The 24,125-nt window shown below is 37.1% G+C and overlaps 1 protein-coding gene across 8 annotated transcripts in view; it reads right to left on the bottom strand.

Annotated features, from left to right (window-relative positions):
• Positions 1-223: 223 nt before the first annotated feature.
• LOC127977054 (core-binding factor subunit beta) overlaps positions 224-24,125 on the bottom strand; it is a 36,009-nt gene continuing 12,107 nt past the window's right edge. The window contains exons 4-8 of one of the 8 annotated variants that reach the window (XM_052581732.1): positions 7,754-7,870; positions 7,547-7,642; positions 6,479-6,520; positions 6,140-6,187; positions 224-2,562 (exon numbers count right to left, since the gene is read on the bottom strand). In XM_052581732.1, coding sequence (XP_052437692.1) covers positions 6,158-6,187; positions 6,479-6,520; positions 7,547-7,642; positions 7,754-7,870 — 285 coding nt within the window. In that variant the 3' untranslated portion in view covers positions 224-2,562; positions 6,140-6,157. Of the gene's footprint in view, positions 2,568-6,139; positions 6,188-6,478; positions 6,521-7,546; positions 7,643-7,753; positions 7,871-24,125 lie in introns of all 8 variants that reach the window. The other 7 variants (XM_052581735.1, XM_052581730.1, XM_052581734.1 and 4 more) reach the window with 7 other exon arrangements.

Raw genomic sequence — 24,125 nt, 5'->3', positions numbered from 1 at the left:
GTTTTATTAAACAACATGTATTCAGAAATGTGAGATCACATTGTGGAACTACCTTTTTGAGTTAACAAATTGATTTGTCAAGCAGTAATTTTTAGGACATAACATGGTTATTTAAATCTGCACATGATATGCTACAGTATGTGACAGAAAAAAAAGAAAAAAAAAAACCTTTTTCCACTGCATAAAAAAAAGACACAAACACATACACTACAATGAATGGGAATATGGTTTGTAACAAGTTTAATAAGAAACAAATCAACAATAACACTTCAGTTAACAGTCCTCCTTGCTTAAAATTAAAAACAGAAAAAGAGCTAAAACCAAAGACCATATAAAAGCATCCCCACTTCTTTAGGGGGGCAAAGGGGAAAATGAAAGCAATATATCAATACAGAAATACAAATTTCATCATAGCGGAACCTGATAATGAAACAAACGTATACCTGCATCAATAACTTAAAACAAATAAGAAAATAAACATTTTATTTATTCATTCGTTAAAAAAGAACCATCCACTACCTGGTGTGTACTGTATTTTGCCTTAATGCCAGCATTAAGTAAAGGGGCGAGAGAGAAACTAAGAGAGGGCCAGCAAAGGTTACTTCTTTGATACACAGCACAAGACACACCTAGAAGCAGTGAGATGATCTGTGAGACTAATTAAAGCAGGACTGCTTTGCCGACTCTGGTTTGGTCAAGTTCTCGGTCTCTGGCATCTTCAAAATATATCCCGACCCCAGTTTACCCTTCTGGTGCCCAGTCTCTGACCACTGTGTGCTATGAAAGCCCACCTTCCAACTATATAAAGCTTTAACGTTCTACTAAACCAACATTAGCTTTTCTTCAAAACTCTGACAACATGAACTTGCTCTCTATAAATAAGCTCTCGTTTGTGTATATTTGGTTTAAGCTAGAGGTAGGCCATACCTTCTGACTTCAGCATCCCACCCAAAAATGTATTCTTGGCCCTTAAATTCTTACCACTGGATGTGGAAAATAAAAAAACAGCATAGAACGATGCACTCGTTAAATATTATGTTCATAATCAAATGTCACTGGATGACAATTTGTGATTCCGTTTATGTCATATAGCTCTGTTCTTGTTCTGTTACAAGCTTTAGTGATAGAGTAACTTGGTTTCTAACCTGTCTTTCCTTCCCTACTTTCTTTTCTCTTTATCGCTGATTTACCTTTAACAAGTAACATCCAATCCAACAGCACTGACTGTCCCAAAACTTATCAACTTAAACAGATTTCAGGACCTTGACCAAAGGGCACACTAATGTCTTCTATTTGACCTGGTGGAGAATGTTTTATCCCAGTTTTATGATTAAACTTACTTGCATATACAATAACAGAGACAGATGTAAAAATGTTCAGGAATTTTATATCTGTCTGGAAGTCACAGATTACGATTTACAAATATCACTGTCATTTTTTTGTCTTTACACCTCCTATCTGAGTGTTAAAAAAGTCCTATCTGGTATATATTGTAAATTGCATAAATTCACCTGGTTTTATAAGAATGGAGGGAGTTTTAATATCAAAATCTCGGTAAAAACCAAAGAAAACAGAGAGGGAAACAATTAAGTTGTAAAAAAAAAAAAAAAAAAAAGTGATATTTGACAAAGTTAAAAGTTTTTCCATTTTAGAGAATTTTTTCAATGACTGAAAAATGCATTTATTTAACTAATTTTAAGTATTCCAGAGTAAAATAGCCTGTGCAGCAAAACACTGCTTAAAACTAAATGGGTAAAACATTGACGTTAAAGAAAGGAAAAGCAAATTATTTTGTGTAGAGCACGCTCAGAGTAACACTGACCTCAAAATTCACTTCCTGCTTCTGGGTTCACGTTCAAAGCATGCTTCAACTGACTGTTACAGGAAGAGAGCGGAAGACAGAGCACATGGAGAAGGATGGTAGAAGAAAAGACCTCCTCGTTCACAACATCAGCAGCCTCTTTCTTGATTTTAGACATAAAAACAAAATTCTACTCTACTGCATAAATCTACCTAGTGAAATTGACTAGTTTCTCCTACGAAGCACAAGGACAGACATGTTTATATATAGAGGAAATGAAAATACAAAAAGTAAACATCCTGACTTTCACACACAATACAAATAAAATAATTAAAAAATGCCATTTCATTACAATAGGATAAAATAAGATGCCTTGCATAGAGGGGGAACATGAGCAAACATAAGTAGGAAAACCATGCATACCGAAAGGCGATATGGGGGAACTAAACTGAACATATCACATAGTGCAAAAATCCCAAGAAGAAACAAGGGACTAAATCAAATGCGAATGAATCTCGGACTCACATCAATACCAGCCCAGCCCAACCCACCCAGCCCCTTCACCAAACAACCCATCTGAAAATCCCCACCAGTGTGGACTTTGGTCTGTCCTGTGATAAACAAGGCATCAGGAGATGAGATTGCCGTGGTGTTGGAGGTCTTGTGACCCTATCCCTGCCCACTTTGGTGAATGGCGCTAGCGCATCTTGTGATCATCAGTGTTGCCCATGTTGGAGCCAGGGCTGGGGTCCTGCTGTCGCCTGGGCTGGGTCATCACACACACACACACACGCAACCCAACAAGCAAACCAAGACAGAGACAAAACACAGTTAAAATGGTTGTGCTGTGCTTGAGTCACTCATATGTTAGTTCTCAAACTACAAACACAATACAAGTAATAGGGTGCAGCCAACATGCAATTGCTCTTTGTGTCCAGCAGGGGATGGCAGAGATCAACTTCAGTCTACTCTAGACGCTAAAAATTGAGCTGCTTTTTTTGGTTGAAGTGGCAGACATTAGTCATTAGTCAGGGGGAAGAGTCTTCAAATCACTAGCCTTAAAAATAAAGATATGACTGATGGCCTTGTCACAGATAGCTACATATGTTTATGTGCCTATGTCTAAATCTCTCTCTGACATAAATGTCTGAGCACAGACAGGGCAGACGGACGGACAGACAGACAGGCAGACGGTGAGAGAAAGATAGATGAAAAGGCAGACATAGAGTATCTCACATAGTGTGAGGTCATCATGTGTGCAAACGGCGATTATAGCGTTCTAACCCTAGAGCTACGCAAGGCTGTTTTTACTCGACCCGACGCCTGGGAATCCCATCTTTAAGCGTAGGCATTAACAGATGAAGCTGTTATAGCTGTCATACACACAGCAACAAAGCAGTCTAGTGCATAAACTTACTGTAAACAATATGCTTGAGCGAGCTCTACATGATTTCGATGAACTGCGGAGTTATTTATTCACTACTGTTCAAAGGTTTGAGATGAGCGAGACTTTTTTTTCAGCAGGGACACATTAAATTGCTTCTTTATGATGAATCATTTGTTGTGTTCCTCATTTGTGAGTCACTTTGGATAAAAGCATCTGCTAAGTGAAAAAAGGCAAATGTGTGACAAACTGTCAACACTGAAAAAAATGGTACTTGAGTACCAAATCAGCATATTAAAATGATTTCTGAAGGACTGCTTGATACTGAAGACTGGAGTAATGGCTGATAAAAATTCAGCCTTGCCATCACAGGAACGATTTACATTTTAAAATAAATTAAGACAGACAACCTTTATTCTAATTTGTAATGATATTTGACAATATTAATGTTTTTATTGTATTTCTTATCAGCCTTGGTGAACAAATTTTCCTTAGTAGTGTATATATATATATATATATATATATATATATATATATATATATATATATATATATATATATATATATATATATATATATATATCAGTGATGTCAAATGATTAATCCAAAATAAAAGTTTCTGTTTGCTTAATATGTGTATTCTGTGTATATTTATTATGTATTTAAAAATACACACACATGCATGTATATATTTCAGAAAAATATGTTGTTTATATTTTTATATATTTATTTTTTATAAATTATATGAATATAAATAATACAGTCATGTTAATATTTTCAAAATATAAAATGCATGTGTATTTATATATACTTAATAAATATACACAGAACACGCATTTTGGATGCAATGAATCACGATGAATCGTTTGACAACACTAATATATATATATATAGTCAGACCAGGCTGACTAGGTAATCCCAACAAATCAGATTTAAGTTTCTTTTCTTTTCTTTTTTTTTGTTCAGCAGGGCAGTAAATAATAAAAATGCTGCACAAAAGCAGATGTTGTATATATCTATAGGGCTTTATAAAGCACAAAAAGCATTTTTATGTTTGCTCTGTAGTATTTAAGCTTTGAAAAAGTGTTTTTGTGTGGATGAGAGGACGCAGCATCGATCATACGGAGCCCAGCTGAAGCACTCTCCTGTACCACAAGTCAATAGTGCTTAGATTTTGCCGGGCAGACAGCGCTGCTAATGAAAAAGATCAATACTAATGACATATTAATACTTGCACTGGCCCAACATCACTCATGCTCTAATCCCACCTGCAGTAAAGGCCTGGGTTTCATGAAAAATGGCCTATCTATTTTTCATCCATCTCTTTACCATCTATCACGCAGAAGGCCATTACACTCTCCGATATCTTTCAGCTTTGATTCGCCCCCTTGGACTCCCTGCATAGACAAACAGTGACGGAACCGCATTAAGACACGCCGAGAGAGGACAAATAAGTGTTTACGCACCGCGAATGTTCCTTTTTGTCTCTCGGTGAGGTCATAAGTGATTTTGAAGTCTCTAAATGCATTGTTCGTCCTTTTGAAACGAACCTGGCCCACTTTCCCAGAAAACGCTGGCTTTCTGCTGATCCAGCCTGCAATTGTGCTGGTTTTTATCCAATTACAGATGATGGAGTTTGAGATCTGACCACAGCTATGTGACCATTGTACAGCGTGAAAGCTCAAGGTACGATCCGAGCTCAAGTACTATTCGCTTTCCAAAATAAAGGCGACCAAAATGCAGCTCAAAAACAAGCTTTGAACGAAGATCAGACTTCACACAGCTTGCTTTGTTTGGAATGCAGTATTCTGCATTCTTTAGATTATTAAAATGTTATTTTCAGTAAAAAACAATGATTTTATTTAAGATCTTTTCAATGAAACGTTCTTTGGGGGAACAAAAAAATATTCTTCTACAGCATCACTGTGAAAAACCCTTTTTGGAACTTTTATTTTTAAGTGTTTACTATTTGAAAGTTTGGAGTTAGTAAGGAATAAGTACTTTTATTAAGCAGGGATGCATTCAATTGATTAAGTGTGGCAGTAAATTCATTTCTAATGTTAAAAAGCTGTTCCTATGCATTGTGGAGTGTAATATTTGACCTCAGATATGTGCGTCGTCGTGCAATATGTAACGAGAAGGCTAGTGGCTCGATCCGAACTCAAGTGCTATCCGCTTTCCAAAATAAAGCCAACCGAACAGTGCCGCTCGAAAACAAGCTCTGAACGAGGGTCAGACTCCACACTGCTGGGATGAGAAAGCATGAATTATAGAATAATTACAGGGTTTCATTTTTCCACCGCTCACAGTGACTTTGAGCTTTGAGGGAAAAACATTTGGCCCGTGAGTCACAGATCGCCTGACTGCAATGAGGAAGAAATTTGATTTTCATAAGCAGCCAGATCTATTTAAAAAAGAGACCTTGGCATGATTGATTTTGGAAGAGAGGATGAAGAGAGTGTAAAGGAACGCCTGAGGGTGTAGATTAGGAGGGAGGGATATAAAAGCGGCGGTTCATAAGGGGAATCTTTCTGGTCATGTGCTGCCAAGCTGTGCCTGAGAGCTCCCAGAGGGCTTTGCAGCAGGGGAGTGGGTGGGCGGGGCAGTGAGGAATCTTGGGATAGAAGTCTGGTCTCCATTACAGAGGTCTGAGGAGAGCGAGCTGGGGGTCTATCGCGCCGGTAGAATGTTTTTTAGCGATTACTGTATAAGACCCCCAGCCCAAAGTTGCTTATAGAAGCCTAAAATCTCACTCGATTGTAAAAAACACACATGTACTCACTAACACATACAGACACGGTAAACACACACACACACAGAGTAGAGTACATAAAGACACAGAGATGCTCTTTCATGCACATGCTCTTGTGAAACACACTCACGTACACACACACTTACAGACAGACACGGTTTAGTGCATGACACAAGGATAGAGAGAAGCAGAGGAGACAGACCCTGGTCCTTGAAGGCCATCAGTCCCAGATTTTTGATGCCACAGGGTCCTAAAAAACACAATTTAGTTTTCATCTTAAGAGTGCAGTTTGGATTGACTGTAGAATGATTATATTTGAGGACTTACAATGCAAAGACAGTTCATGCACTAAGCCATGAGTAAACAAGTAAAGCACTTCAATAGCTTACACGTACACCAACTCACATATATGCAAGCAAACATACAAAATCCTAAGAAACACACATGCCCTTCTTCATTATGCTTTTGTTCTGAATGATTTATAGTAAACAGAAAATCAAGGCAGCAGTTCACTACATAAAATCCTAAATTGTTGTCTTACCTCCTGAGTTATTAAATGACTGAGCTGTGCCATCGGCATCTGCTAAATGACAAGTGATCAAATCAGTATTGCCCCAGACAAGCTGTTTAGCTACGTCAAGAGCTCTCAAGACATCAGGGAACAGACAGAAATGTTGTTTATTTACCTGCTCCTGCAGTGCAATTTTGAAAGGAGACAGAACTACTGTTTTCATGTAAAAATTACTTTCAGAGATGAAAGATTTCATGTTGAAATGCTGTTTAGTAAATTCTTACATGACTTACAGAATGAATGGAACCCTTTAGGTTTAACTGATTTTATTTCCATGACAAATAATCATATAATAATAATAAAAAAAACATATTATTTTCATTTTTGTAATATAAAAATATACAGTATATAATCAATAGTTTAATTAATATAAACAAAAACAATTGAGATATCACTTATACTCTGATTTGTCTTTTAAAAACTGCAATTTCTTAAAATATTAATCATCTTTGAGAATAATAAGAATGACAAAAAAATCCCTCAAAAGTCAAATGTCCGGATGCATTACAGTAATGACATATTTTGGTTAATTGTCATGAATAAATAATGGGACATTGCAGAAATATCCTAATAAAAGGCTTCATTTCCCTTGGCCAAAATATTATGCTTTTATTTTGGGGTGAGATGTGATCTAGATATGATTTTGTGAGAGTCACTCTTTCACTCTAGCTTGACCCATAAGAAAAGATGCCGGTGGCACCACTTCATCATCTGCCTGCTCGGGAGCTACTAAAAAAATGGTATTTTCAGTGAACTGCTCCTTAAAGCATCAAATATTTTGGCGGTGACTGTCAATCAAAATATAAGCAAGAGGAATTAGGTAAAGATTATGCATAAAAAGCACATATAGAAGTATTGTACATGCACAAGTGGAAGAAACATGTACACATTTGCACACACATAGTATACAAACACACACACACACACATACACACTCAGACGAGAACTTCTATAAGAACATATCAGATTTTCAGCATGCACTAACTGATCGAAACGTCAAACACTCATACACACATCCTCACTCACTCCAGCTCTCACCTCCATGTCCTCACGGTGCGAGCGATCCCTGTCCTCAAAATCACGGGTCCTTCTGCGGGCTTCCTCAAAGGCTGCCTGGGCTAGAGCATCCTCTTGCTGTATATACACACAAAAAAGACAGGAAGCCAGGCAGTGGTCAGTCATTTCTGATGTATGTAAGGCACCAAACAGTTTTACAGCACATGGAGGTTTGTCTGTAGTCTGTACCTGTGCCCTCTCATCATCGTATTCAAGACAACCCATCCCATCCAGACGCTGAAGATCAATCCAGCCTTTCCAGATCACACAAACTCCATTCAGGATCATAGGTGCCTTCAGATAAACCTGCACACATACACACGCACACACATAGTTGTAATGGTTATTATGACATATGCACAGTACAATAGTAATGAATATTGCAAAAAGCAAGAAAGAAAATAAAAAGATGAGAAAGAACCTGAGAATTTTTTTTAATCTGAATCTTGATTTTCAGAGTAAATTTACAAGGGAAATGACAAAAAAGGGGTCTAAGGCCCAAGGGATGTTAATCAATGACATGCCACACATTTATTTAGTTCGCATCAATTAATATATATATATATATATATATATATATATATATATTATGTTAGAGCATTTTTAACTATATGTTTATTATATAAAAGATAAAGAGCATGTCAAAATGCCCCCCTTTCCCCCCAAAAAAAACATTAATGTTATTACAATATTTGTAAAATACAAAAAAATACTTGTATTTAATAATAAATATATAATAAATTAAATGTTTACTTATAATAAATATGATGTAACTAACAAAAAATAAATAAATAAATAAATAAATTATCTTCATATTAAAAACCTAAAAATAATGATTAATAGCCATGCCCTGCATGCACATATTCTAGATGTGAGGAAAAGACTACATTTCTAAGAAGTTGGCATTTGAAACTTTTTAAATAATTGCCCTTTTCTTTATCTCACATGTTCTTATTGTCATTGATTCTTCTATAGACTACTATATACCTCAGATATAACTAACTCTCTAATAAATCCACCTACACAGACACAACAAGCCTTTGGAACAGGTGAAATGCCATAACCACCTACTCCACAGTTGTAGCCGCAATTGAAAACCCCCTCTCAACGTCACTCCCGGCCATACAATGGCTCATTTGAATTGTAAAACACTTTGCGAGTTGTTTAGTGGAAGTCACTGCTGAGAATGGCCTCACAACTGGATATACATACACACATGTAACCATTACAACTTTATCGGTTTCTTCCTGTCCTACCTCAGTCTCAGCTCAGCCAAAGAGTATAGGGCAGCCTCCAATGTTTGCTTCCTGTGCTGAGAGGGTTTATTTATAGAGGATAGCGTAGTAGAGAGTAAGGGTACACCGATGCAGAGACAGGCAAAGCCTGTCTGAATTTATTTATACAAAGCATGGCCTACAAATGCAGCGCGGGCAACACATGATTGCATCCGTGTGTGAGACTCAGATGGTGGTGGGGGGGCTATGTATAAGACAAGGTGGACAAAGAGTGAGAGAGATGTGGAGACAGGGGTATATGACTGTCTGACTGGCTCAGAGCCACAGGAATATCACATCTCTACCACTGAGGAATCCAGGCTGAGACAAAAGTGTGCAGTCTGTCGGTCTGTGGGTGCTGTTTATTTCTGTAACTGCAGTGAAAGAGGCCAGCTATAAATGCATACACATATGCACGTATCCTCAGTGTTACCCGCCAAAACCAACGAGCCACCCGAGTCACCAAATGAGGGTGAAGTTCCACCTTGCTGCTCCAAAAAGCAGAGGAACACAGGAACACTTCAGTGTGTTGTTGGATACTCAAAAGTACCCCACTGGGCGCTAGTGACTGCTGGAGTGACCTACCAGACAAACACACTCCGTCAAAGCAGACACAACATGAGCTTTGTCTGACTTTACTGCCGTCCTTTGAGCATCCGTGTGTGTGGAGGAACTGCTTTTGGAGTCAGTTTAGAGAGTAAACGGCTCTCTGCCCTGGTTTCATACCCACTAAATTCACCACACTGATGTGAATGGTGTCTAGCATAAATATAGCTCACCAATTAACTTGTCGAACACTAACTTTTCCTATTCATGAAAAAAGGCACATATATGTATTAAATATACACTAATGTTTATTGTTTATAATGTTTATTATACACTAAGTTATTGTTTTTGAGTTTTTGAAATAAGTATTTTATGCTCACCAAGGTTGACTTTATTTCATCCAAAATAACGTAAAAGTACAGTGAAATATTATTACAATTTAAAATAACTTTATATTTTAATAAAATTTTTAGAATGTAATATATTCCTGAGAAAGCATAGCTAGATTTTTAGCAGCTATTACAGTCTTCAGTGTCACATGATCCTTCAGAAATCATTCCAATATGCTGAATTTGAGCTTTAGAAACATTTTTTATGAATATCAATGTTTAAAACCAAAACCCAATACACACCGTACCACAGAAGAGAAATAACAATCTACCATACGAGTGCCAGCTGTGCAAGATGGTTAATGGCAAAAGATTTCAACTGAAGATTGTTAAACGCACTTTAATGGCATTAATAGCAAATAAATGTTTGTAACTTGTACCTTTAAGCTAAATGGTGTTCACGAAGGTGTTTTGACTCTCAAAATACAGAATTAATGTTGATATATAAATGCGAGCCATGGATCCAGCAATAATGATTATTTCCAATGTTTGCAGATTGAAGAAAGTTATTAACAATATCGAAGCATCGTTAAAGTATACTCCTGTTACTCATGTTAACTAACATCTATTTTTTACTAAAACCAACAACTTTGTCAAATATCCAAACGAAGTCACCACAGATGTATAAACACCAATGTAGCTCTTGCCTGAAGATATTTACTGTTGTGCAACCACTAAAAGGCCACTATTATGAATGACACTGATGAAATGTTTACCAAAATCAAAAGATAAACCACAACCGTGCTACGAGTCTAAATAACAAAGACACCAGACAAGGAGTCTCATTAGAATCAATGATTCAATAAACCACTACTGTTGGAGTCGCGGTGTAGCAGTAGCGCATGTTCACAGCACATTAGAGCTGTGGTGCTCCCGCAGGGATGCAGATTTGAATCCTAAAATAAATAAATCAGTAAATAAAAACTAAATCCAGCTGATCGCTATTTAATTTGTTTGAACGTGAGTTTTTAAACTTTTAAAAAAGTATTTCCATGTGTAAAAACATCCCAAAAGGTGACGTGAAAAAAGATGTCAGTGTTTTCACACCTGAGGAAACGGCAGCTTTCCTGTCAGCAGCGAAGGGCTGTTCTGACTATGTTCCCTTTCGAAACCACCTCACTGGAACGGTTTCCCAAGCACAGCTCCGTCTGCCTCTTCCACCCCCACACCTGCCCTCCCGAAACTCCTTCCCCATGTTTCCTTACAGGATGTGCCGTGTGCTGTGATCTGTGTCCCCCTCAGCAGTAAAAGGCAGGTAGGAAAAATAAAGCGTGCTCAGCTCTGCGGCAGTTTAACTAAACATCAGGGAAGTCAACGACCGGAATGAAATCATATCCTCAGCCGCACTGTGATTTTAACTGAAAACATGCCGGTCTGTGAATACTCAAGTAGAGATAATACTAGGAAAGTTATACAATGTAATTAAAGAGCAAATTTACAACAAACTGCTGAGGAATCAAAAAAAAAAAAACATAATCTTCCAAACATAGCAGAAATACGATATCTCAGAGGGACGAAAGGAAAATCGCCCGTTTCTGAGAAGCGCGGGCACAATGGGCCCATACATCTGAAATAAATACTGAATGCGAATCTGAACCTACATGTATTTTTATCATTTCGGATTGTTTTGCTCTCTCATCTGTCCAACTCAAACAGTTTCCTCTCCCAACAAATACAGGCCTTATAGCCATTAATAACATATTTAAAAAGCCTTCCTGGGTTTCATCCAGAAAGAACATTCATAACTCCATCAGCCTAAACACACAGTTTTCACTGGGAGAGAGCCAACAATGCAGACATATGAGAAAAGCAGTTCTCTTTCTCTCTTCCTCTGCTGTTTTTCATTGGGTATTTCTAGAAGGTGATGAGTAGTCAAGCCACCCCCTGTGGATTGGTGAAGAGCTAGGTAAAAGAGCTGGGATGGATGGGTAGTTTGTGAATTGTTTATATGACATTTCAGCCCTAAAGTAGTTCCTCTAAGACTGCAGGTCTTTGTTTCTTCATAGTTAAAATCGGCATGACCTGCTTCTTTTTAACCCATTTTACTTGTGTAATGTGTGTATTTTCGAGTGAAACATGACAATAAACAAGAAAATATGTTGGGTGGGACTTTGTTTTTTTCCCATCGGGAATTAATTAGATGAGAAAAGTGGGCAATACATAGCAGAATGGAGCCAGACCAAACGCAAATGTGCTAAATCTTAAGGAGAAATGTCCATTCAGAAGAAGAGCAAATAATCATTCATTAAAAAAGCTATTATTCATTCATTAAATATTACAATCAGACATTAAAAAACAATTATTACTGACTAAATTAAAATCTGTTTATACACTAATCAAAAGTTTGGGGTCGGTAAGATTTTTTCATGTTTTTGTAAGAAGTTATGCTCAACCAGGCTTTATTTATTTATACAACTGTAATATTGTGAAATTTATATTGTATATATGGTATTATATATGATATATATATAACTTTAGTATAGAGACCAATTTTCAATATTAACTAGTTGCTTATTAGCATGCCTATTATTAGCATATTAGCTGTTTACTACTACTTATAAAGCACATATTCTGCATGTCGGTTTTCTACATTCTATTCCTAAACTTAACAACTACCTTACTATTAATAAACAGCAAATTAGGAGTTTATTAACATAGTTAATGGTTTGTTGATGGCAATAATTGGACTCTAAAATAAAGTGTGACCTACAGTATTTTATATATATATATATATATATATATATATATATATATATATATATATATATATATAAGCGTATACATGTATACACACACACATATATGTATATATATATATATATATATATATATATATATATATTTCATACCTGTCAAGTATCCCGTTTTGGCCGGGAAAGTCACGTATTTTACCCTTCTTTCCCGCCGTCCTCCCATATTAGTATTTTCCCGTAAATCTCCCGTATTTTTTTTTTTTTTTTTTTTTTTTTTTTTTTTACCTGCGTTATTAATAAAATAATAATAATAAAAACGTTCCCAATCTGAGCTCTGTCACTAGTCTCGCGATTACTCCCACCTGTAGTAGCCTGTCGCGAGGGGTGTGTGAGGTCAGATGACATGAGTTATAACGTGGGAAAAACAACAACAACAAAAGAAAAAACAGAGACGGATGATGGATGCTACAATAGAGAGTGAAGGCACACCTGCCAAAAAACCAAAACCCATGTGTAAATACCGTGATAAATGGGACAGCGAATTTACTTTTTTTAAAGAATGCAAAGTCTGCAACAAATTGGTAAAACAACTCACTAAAAGAGTAAAAGAAAAGTTATGTGAAATGAAAAGAAAAACTGTTAAAGAAAAGCAATATGAAATGAAAAGAATGTGTGGAATTAAAATAAAATGTAAATGTAAAGACATCAATGTTAAATTAACAGAAAATATGCAAATAAGCCTTTAAATAAATGCTCTTCATATATACCCTTTTGTGTTTTAATTTGGGCTATAACACCTGTCTTAAAATGTAAGGGATACTGGAGCTTTGTTGGGGTGGTGGGACTGCTCGCAATGGGCGCTGGAAAATTTCCCTTATTTTCAAATCCAAAACTTGACAGGTATGGTAACGATACGCGTATTCGTATTGAACCGTTCGGTACGAGGCTTTCGGTTCGGTACGCGGTACGCATTATGTACCGAACGGTTCGTTGGACTAATTAATTATATTTGCAAAATAAATAAAAAATTGTGAAATATAATGATATGCGTTCAACAAGGTAGCTCAATAACCCAAACGACGTAACAGGCAACGCCCCTGACAACCCCGAAGAAAAAAAAACACCAACTTTATATGTTATATAGGCTACTCAGTCAGGCGCTCGCTCACTCAGTACGCGCTGAAGGCTCGTTGCAAAATGGCCAATGCGTTTAACAGACCAGAAATATAAGATCCTCCAATAACCAACAGGTCTGGTGTTTGGGTGCACTTTACCAATCGATCGGGGCATCCGAGCAAGCACGGAAATCAAAATGGACTAGTACTGTACTGTATCGGAATTTCCTGAGCAGTACGATACAATTAACAGGCCTGCACGTTATTAGATAGAAGAACTGTTATAAATAGAACGTATGCACGGGCAGTTTTGAAAACTCCACCTACTTTGCTCTTGGCATAGTGCAGCACAAATCGCGTTGTATCTGAAGGGCAACGCTGAGCCCAGGGTCCAGCGCCGCGCGTACTGAGTAAGCGAGCGCGCTCTGTAGTGGAAAACGCAGGTTTTAAGAATATGCTTAATGTAATTGAGCCCCGTTACAATATTCCTTCACGAGCTCATTTCAGCCAGACCGTAATTCCTGCTTTGAGCCAAAAAACAAAATCCCTATAGAGAACCAATTGAGTAAAAACACACTCAATGTAAAGAGTTATAGAGTTCCATATAAAAAGTTACATCTTTGTATTTGTTCATAACTACTACAACAATAATATAAAATTTTCATTTTTTTTTTATAAGGAGCTGTTTTTGTTTTATACAGTATGTTACTAAGAAAACACCATAGAAGATGGGTAAAGAATAGCTCCATCATTGTTCAATGTAAAAAAACATACTTTGTTAGTTTTAATAAATATATATTTTTTTAAATCAAGGAAATGTATCTGCCAATTTTTTCTTTTTGCTGTATCTAAAACGTACCGAACCGTACCGAACCGAACCGAGACACCAGTGAATCGTATCGAACCGAACCGTGAATTTTGTGAACCGTTACACCCCTAATATATATATATATATATATATATATATATATATATATGTGTGTGTGTGTGTGTGTGTGTGTGTGTGTGTGTGTGTGTGTGTGTGTGTGTGTGAGATTACACCATTATAGTAAAATGTTCTAAGAACTGTGAATATTTTTAAACAAAGCTCGAAATCATGCTAGCTTTAAATCAAAAGCAAGTTACATTATAACTCAAAGAACATTTAGAAAACACTACAAACACCTTAATGCGTCTACAATCTGGGACCTATAAAGACCATGAGCCATATTTAGCCAGTAAACACGTGTGAAAGATGTGAGGTGGCCGTCAAAAGGAAAGACTGTGGAGGTACAGTGCTGGGTGGGGCAGCTGTATGGATAAGACACAGAGGATCTGTGTGTGTGTTTGTGGAGCTGAGCAGAGGTGGGAGGGGGTGCGAGAGCACGAGTAAACACTGGGATTGAATTCATCCGCGGAGGCTTTTGATTCAGACAGCCAAAACAATCCCGGGCCCTGCGTACAGCCTATAGGCCCCAGACAAGACAGACGGGTTTACATGCATCTGTTCATCTACCACGCTCTCTCCTGTCCTCTATATTGCTCTCTTTGCCTCTGTGTCTGCCTCTCTTTGCAGTGCTTAGATTAAGTAAACAGTCATCGTACCTGTAGCGATTTAAAACCGTGGGTCTCACTGACATGTTTTGTCTGTGTCACTGTGCCATGACTCAGAGCGACTTCAAAGACTCATTCTCTCTTGTAAACACAATGGCACAGTCAGAGAGAGCAGTCTGAACACGTTCATACCCCAGAGTTTACATGTACGTACCAGTGTGTTAACTTGAGACAGGAGGGAGCTATGCACAGCAAATTAAGTTTATTAACTATATATACACACACCTTCTCTGTGTGCTAAAGTGAAATCTGTAAGTAGTGAATATCTGTGTGGGCTGATTTCTCAACATGCATTCATAGAGATTTTAATATGATTGTTCGTGAGTCAGCAGTTCAGTCACTCCCAACAAATGAGCGTGGCATCAACTAGCATTCAAATATCATAGATTTGCATATTTATCCACAATTTTTTTATGGATGCCACATATGGTAATTTTAAATGTGGATGAAACCGGAAACAAAGTGACCAATAGAAATTAAACAAAGTTCAGAGCAATTCAGAAAGTGAGAAGCAGAAAAATTATGCTCCCCCACAGCTGTATTTACAGCATTTCCAAACGAAAGATTTATTGGAGTATTATATACTCCACTCTTCAGTATCACATGATCATTCTAGTATGTTGATGCTTATTTGGTGAAACATTTCAAACAAGTAATTTTAAACCCTTTTCATTCAGAAGCAAAACAAGTGAATGAGTCACTGAATCATTCATTCTACTGATTCATTCAAAAATGTTGATTCAGTCAGAAAGCAACAGAGCGAAAACATATAAAATAACTACAGTGATAATGTGACCAGAATAATAGTTACTCCATAATAACTTCCTTGTTTATTGTAGTCTTGCTTACTAAACTGTTGCATGACAACAATACAGATTATAACTTTCCTTACATATCACATATCACAGCCATGTGGAAAAACAGCACTCTTGCTCAAGGGATATTGCTAAAATTATTATTTATAAACAGCTATTTTCATCTATGAATATGACATGAAAGAACTTCAACAGTTTAAACCGAAAGCTCGAGAGGAGCTTGTTCATCTAGTCTGTCAATCAACACAAGGATATCCAAGCGTCTGTTTTCTCACACATGTGACTATTCCTCCGCCACCCCACAACCACTCCATCTCTACCTTTGTTGTTCATTTCGACTACATTAACCAACTTTATTAAGTATCCCACGGGTTATGTAGAGGCATGTTGTAAATTCATTTGTGATTTCACAGCCAAATATCTACATGCTGACTCATGTAAACCTGTCAGCAGGGAGTAACTGACAGACAAGGTTTGTAATGTAGCTCTGAAATTATATAGACAGAGTGTCCTGGTTATCAGGAGGCCCCCACTCACTGCCAAAATGTGACATCAACCCAGCAGGGAAAGCTGATAAACTCTACCTGTGGGAGTTTGCATTAAACAGGCCATTAAAAGACAAAATTAGACTATCAAAGATAAGAGATACTGTAGAGAGAGACCCAGAAAAAGTGCAGAGTCGAGACGTGCGACCTAGTGGCTGACATCCTGTTTCCCACAATGCACCTCTCCAGGGAGCAATGGCTTACAAGGAAGAGAATGAAGATGCTGGGGGGGAAGGGACATATCAGTGGCAGATGTGCAGTCAACAGCCATGTGGAAATGATCAATGTGACCAATTAGAGGCAGAGCGGTGCGATACACACAGCACGTCTTCTCAATCTAGTGTGCATGTGAGTGTGTATACTACTTTGACGACACACTAAGTATGTTTCCAGCCTGTAGAGTTCCGTCTTTACCACTGAAAAAAGTATTTTTGCAAAGGTAAACAAATATTCCAGAATAAATTAGAAAATGAAAACAGGAGCTGAAAGGCGTTGTCAGATGTGGAGTGGGGCGAGTTTGTTTTTCTGCTGGATGCATGAGCGGTCCCACGTTCTTGCCGTTTTCCTGAGCTATTTCTAGCCCGACTAGCACAGGGGTTTCATTTACGAGCGGGCCAAACCCAAGGCCTTCCCAGGGTGCTTTGGGGCAAGGGGAGGCTTTGACGTGCTCTCACATGGACCTGAATCCCACGCTTCACAAACGAAGCCCTGCCTCCCACACTCACACGCTCTCCTCTAAAATGATTTCCACATCTGTAGAGACAGCCAGACTTTTTTAAGCGCAGCTAGATGGAGAAGGAAAATAAAGTGGGGGGGTGGGGGTGTAGAAAACTACTTGACCACAAACTTCCTCCTCAAAACGAAACGTCAGCTCCCACATCCCCCACACTCAAAAACGAATGCAACGGCAGCCCCTCACACATACACGTTCTTAGATTTACAAATAATATGAAGATACCAGATCATAGCCTTGCGAACTTAAACTATGCCTTATGAAGAGTATAAACGAACCCACTAAGTCCTAGCATGTAATTTAAATGTTATTATAGCAAAGCGACACAGTGCTACTGATTCAGGCTACTTCATTGTCCGCACATCTACGCAGGAAATGAGATGAAACTAGCAGAACGTTACTTGCATAGCAGCCAATGGTGGCAGCCAAGTGCCTTCTTCTCTTCAGAGAGAAAAAAGAGTGAATGGGTTTGAGAGAGAGAGGAAAAGAGGCCTTCATTAGAAGTGTAGGCCACACACAGCACTGGATCAACTATTTAAGCACACATTGCAGATGCCTTTGAATTAGTGCTTTCCAATTAAAGGACTTTGAAGAGAAAACTCTGATTGGGATTTGTTTACATCATCTGCTGAAGACCAAAAAGAAATGTATTGAGAGTTACAGTACAGGCAGGGATCTGGCAACCCACACAAATGAAACCAACTCTATTCTATTAGTTCCACTTTCATACCTTCATTGAAAGTTGCAAAATTAGGTCCCGGATGAAATTTGTTGTTCAAGTATGACAGTGTTTTAGTGCCATTTTAATATAAATTAATTTTGAGAATAAAAATAGAATAAGTAACATAATAATTATAAAGTAAACATTATTATTATAATGTTACATCATTAGGATATTAAAGCAAAAATATTAAAATATTTAGAAAGTTTCTAGTTTTATTCTAGAAAGTTTAGATTTTATTTCTATGTTTTATTTTAACATTGGCATAGGACACTTAATACAGCTCCAACTTCATTTTAATTTAGGTATTAACTTTGTCTGAGATATATGTCATAATTCTTAAATAATTCTTAAGATGTGGTTAACAACAGAATGTATAAATGGGATAGTTTGGACACTACCGTTTATGGCTTGATTCATATTCAGTTTTTTTTTTATATATAGTTTTTTTTTTTTTTACAAATGGAATGAAATACTTTTATTCAGCAATTAGTCATCAAATGGATCAAATGGATCAAAAGTGATGGTAAATATCTTTATAGTGTTACAAAAGATTTCCGTTTCAAATAAATACTGTTCTTCTGAACTTTTTATTCATCAGAAAATCTTGAAAAAACAGTTTCTGGACAGTTTCAGCATGATATGCATGATATTGAAAATAATCAAACGTTTTACTGTATTTTTTTACTGTATACAGCCTTGTGTTGAACATAAGGGACTTCTTTAGAAAAAGAAGAAAAAAGACCCCAAGACTTTAAACTGAAGTGTAGCTCAAATAATGCGGACAAAGTTGATGAGAAATATTTGAGTTCATAACCAAATTTCTGACTTTTTACTTTAACAAAAGTGCTCTTTATTTAATCACCTTGCTGTATAAGAAACAAATGAGGTACTAAAGTGGTCTCACCTCAGTTCTAAAGACATTACATATTCAGTTGAGACTCAAGCGTACAACACGTAAACCTGATTTAAAATCAACTGAATTATAATGTGTCTGAAAGTGAAAGTACTGATACATTAAAATAACATGAACTGAGATGAATGAAGTAAAACTGAATTGAACTGAATAACTGGGCAGTGGGGAGACCCAGGGCTGGTGGCTGTGGCAACAGTGAGATGTGTGACTGGCGCACTGGCAGGCTGCCTCTCGTTCACACACGTGCCAGGCCATCATCAGCAGATTTGCAGCATGTGAGGGAAAAGAAAACCAGCAGAGAAGCTTTTGAAGCCAAGAGAGGAGGAGGCTGGTCCAGTAAGAGAGGGGAAGAACACACACACACACACACACACACACATACACGAATGCTGACAGAGGGGCATTGTGTCCCTGCACCTCATGAGTGGAGCTTTTTGTGAGTAAGAGCGTGTGTGTTTGTGTGTGATCCCACACGAGTGCTAATTATGTGGCAGTTGCTGATCACTGGATTATTCACACATACAAACATAATGTGTCTGATGAAACTGCATCTGTGTGTGTGTGTGTGTGTGTGCTTCTCTATATGTGTGAGTCAGTGCCCTCAAAGGGCCTTTCCTGGACTTTCCCTCTTTATGTTCGGAGAAACAGAAAGAGAAAGACGGCCCATGAGAGCTTAATTTCACATGTCACAGTAAATGCTGCATCAGCTCTGTGACTCAAATACCAGCGGTCACACAGATTTGTGTGAGTGGTACTACAACAAAGACAGGTTGACACCGTGACCCACGGCCCATATCTAATCGAACTAATGTTCTGAGTGTATTCCTCCGTCCCTCTTAGCTTATCCTGTGACAGTAGGACACATTGCCTATGCCTATTTAAGCACTCAAATTGCCTAAAACGCTCTTGTCTTATGACTAAGCTGCTGAGGAAGAGGAAGTGACAGAACATTTAATTGCCCAGTTCCACATCAAGTGGCTAAAACACGACCAAATGTTAATAAGCTACATAAGTAAGCTTACCATACCCACTCCTTACAAAAAATAATAATAATAATAATCTGCATGAATGTCTATAGTGGTCCAGGGTTGTTTATGCTGGTTGTGGTTGGTACCTGTCTAGCTGGTGGACCAGAATACTGTAGCCATGCTGTTAACCAGCTGGTTGACCAGAATGGACTTTCTGATTGATGATGGTTGGCCAAGGTAGTTGTTGGGTCACACAATTAAGGCACTTGGCACAACAGCATTGGAAATATAACATGTTCTGGTGACCAAAAAATATTTACTTATAAATATTAACAAGACACACCTGAACTTAATGACACAATCAAAGATGAGGGAAAACTGGGTCACAGAACACAAGAGGAATAAAAACCCAACAAAAGTCCAAAGGGGGTGTGACAAATCCCACCCAATAACTAAATTTAAAAACTAATTTGCTAACTATTAATAAGCAGCAAATTAGGAGATTAATGAGGCAAAGTTGTAATTAATGGTTTGTTAATGGCGAAAATTGGACTTTTAAATAAAACATACCTGATATTATACATTTCATTAAAAATATGAATATTAAAATATAGCTTTCAATAGTAATTAAATTAAATGAACCTTATAAAAATTTAACTTTTATCCTGAGGGGCTACAAAGTTGCAGTCAAACCAGAGTCTTTTTCCCCATGAGAGAATCATTGCTCAATATACCACTAGCATATGTGCTAACCACTGCAATGCAAAGATCCCCAGCAGATCTTTGTTCATCCTGGTTGTCATACACTTGCCTGACTCATGGCCCTGAGAACGGGATCCTCCTCCTCAACAAAGACATGACATACGACTCTCCATGCACTCAGGGAGACTGAGTCATATCTGTGTGTGTATGAGTAAGAGCTAAAGGCAGCTGTTCTTTCAATAAAGAGATACTAACAGGCCCAAAGGACACACACACTCACACAAACAGATACACAGCAGAGCAACTACCGGTAAAAGAGGGAGGAAGTGAAGGTTAACATTTAAGTGTGGGAGGCATAGCTGCACTCCTGATGTCTTACAAAACTGATACATACACTTCTTACTCTATTTTATCTCAAAATATTTACACTGTAAAAATTATTTTACAAGAAGATACTGTTTCAGTATTTCTGTTTCAGAATTTCATGTTAAATTCAGTACATTAGAAGTGCAATTTCCAAGTTAATTTTTTTTTTTTTTTTCAGTCTGGGTAACTACCCATCCCTATGTGTTTAAAGTTTTTCAGTCTGGGTGATATTATGCAGACACCAACTTACTGAAAAAGTGTGTGTGAAGTTGCAGTTGAGCTTTACACACACACACATACACACAAAACAGGTGCGGCCCAGTGCAGGTGTTGAGCACGCCTAGGCAAAGCAGCCCAGAGAGATAGAGCATGCTTCTCTGTGTAATCAGAGAAAGGCTGAAACTAAACGTTTGCAGTATTGTTTCACACACACACACTCCAGACACTCCCACGTACGCATATCCAAATTAACAGACAAAAGCCCTCTTTTGTTAATGCACTTGCACAGAGGAAGGCAGAAGCCCCACAGGCCTGAAGTTCTCTGCCCACGCCACCTGCCACAAACACAAAGACGGAGGGGAGTCAGTCCATTAGGGTCGTGTCTCCTCCCTCAAACCCTACAACCTACAATTAGGCTACACCTTTCTCCATCAGGATAAACCCCCTCTGGCCAGCTCTGACACGTACTGCACCACACACAACTGCTGCTTGTTTTTCAGACATAAGTGTAAAATACAAACTAGTTCATTTAGATATTTTTGGGCAGTTGGGTCAAATGTTTAATTCAACCTTCTGGGTATTTTTATTTAGCTCAACTTTAGCTTTAAAAAGTACTATATTTTAAGTACTATTATTTATTATAATTGAATAACAATTTAAATTGCTTATTAATAAATGTTCACCATTTGGCTCTAGCAATTATGAGTTCATATTAAGCCAGCCATGTAGTCATTTTTAAACAATAGTTTAGCTAAATAAAACTACCCAGATTTGTCTGTATTTCCCCCAACTGATGTACTTAACCCAGCCATTTTTTAGAGTGAAGAACAGTAATATTGTGAAAAATGATTACAACTTGTTTTCTTTTCAAATTTGTTTAAATGATACATTAGTAATATATTAGTAACTTAAAAAATGCATTAGATTAATAAATGTTTTATTAATGAATGTTTTCTAGTCTAATGTACAAAATTATTCATTCATAATTTATTAGTAATTTATAAATAAATTAGCTTTATAAATTGTAATTTATATTAATACATTTGCAATTAATTAAATAATGCATTATTATTATATTATTTAGAAATACTGTAATATGCAAATTCAAGCTATATGCTGATTTGAAGAAACATTTCTTATTATCAATGTTGTAAACAAATATTTTTAAGTCTTTTCTGTCACTTTTAATGTATCCTTGCAGAATAAAAGCGTTAATTTCTTCAAAAAAGAAGGACTTTTTTTATATAACACATCGCTATAATTGTATTCATTTCTATTTGTTTTAGGATAAACTAAATGGAAATAAGAAATGCTTCATGGTTTTAGTTTTGTTAACTACTTTAGTAGTAAGACAGTCATTATCCATGTAAATTGCTCCAAAATAACACTGACAGTCAAATGGTTGCTGTCTCTGTCTGTTGAAGTCTCCAGACAACACAGTTTCTGCTGACATTGACGGCTGTGATTGTAAAAATGAATCTTGGAAAGAAAAGGCCAGACCTTGGCGACATGACCCAGCCACACTGTCTCTGTCTCTGCTCTCTCTCCTGTCATCTCAAACTAAGAGTTTGGAGATTAAATTTAACTTCAGAAACTTATTTACAGATTGGACAGGTGCACTGGAAAAATACACTGCAGTTCTGATGTAATTCAATTCCACTTGTAAAGGCATGTGTTTCATATTATCTATGATTTATGTGAATCTTTATGGCGTGGGATAGATGTAGATATTGAATGGAACATAAATTGTACTTTAGATACAGGACATTTTATTATAATAATATGCTGCCATGGCACAATGTTTAAAAGCTGCTGCATTTAAGAACCAAAATCAATTTGGATCATTTCACTGCTAGTGCTAATTACAAAAAAACTCTTTGCTGTATAACATTTTGACACGTAAAGTACGTGTTTGCTTGTGTGAAACATGCACACTCAACAAATGTCACCAGAAATAAGTATGCCCATACATGTCACAACATAAGTGCAGAGAGATGTGAGTGGATGGTGACCGCGCCGGTCGCCCACCTGTGTCCTGAGAGGAGGCTCTTTCCTGGAATCAGCCGACAGGAATGGAAAACCACACGAAGCTGCTGTATTTCTCACCTGGACCCTTGTACAAGTGCAGAATAAAATAACCTTCACCCAAAAAAAGATCTGGACCAGCCAACAGCACTGTCAGACACTGAGTCAAGAGCAAAGGGCTCTCACAAACAATTGAGAAACCACTGACACTCAGGCTCCAGCCCTGGACCTGCCATTCCCATACACTCTAACATCACATCTGCTAATATTTTGAGAACGCCAATTCTCTATTTGTTTGTCCATTTGTTGTTTCTATATTCTTTTTTGCTGCATGCTACATCATTTTGAAGGACACTTTTTTGGAGAACTATTCGGGGAATAAGATACATTACAGACAGACAGGATTGATTGTGAATGAAAAGCAGGGGGTTTGTGAGTTAATTAAAAGCTAAATAATTATAATGAATAGTGAAGTGCGGCACACATGTATTCAGTGTCTCAAAACGTCTCTGGTTACAGTAAACTGAACAAACTGTACATGTGCTCAACATGTGCTGACAGTTTTACAAAATAAAAGCTTCAGGGTTTGTCTTCATCTTTGTAATAGTAATAATGATTGCTGATGTTGTTATTATTATTTAATCTGACTTGGTTTCTTAAACATGGTCACACTTTATTTTAAGATCCAATTGTCATAAATAACACACCATTTTGCCTTTTGACTTAATAAACTAAAAGTGTACTGCTCATTAATAGTTATTAAAGCATAATATGTGCTTTATAAGTACTAATAAACAGCCAATGTGGTATTGCTAATAAGCAACTAGTTGGTTTCTATACTAAAGTGTTACCGAAAACAGTTACTTAAAAAGATGAACATGCAAATATGTTATTAATTTACTTATATATTATTTTAATATCAGGAGGTATTTAAGTAAATA

The sequence above is a fragment of the Carassius gibelio genome, chromosome B18 (assembly GCF_023724105.1).
Source record: "Carassius gibelio isolate Cgi1373 ecotype wild population from Czech Republic chromosome B18, carGib1.2-hapl.c, whole genome shotgun sequence".
In the NCBI taxonomy this organism is placed as follows: domain Eukaryota; kingdom Metazoa; phylum Chordata; class Actinopteri; order Cypriniformes; family Cyprinidae; genus Carassius; species Carassius gibelio.
Note: the sequence above shows the minus strand (reverse complement) of the source record. Positions and strands in the feature narration are given on the sequence as shown.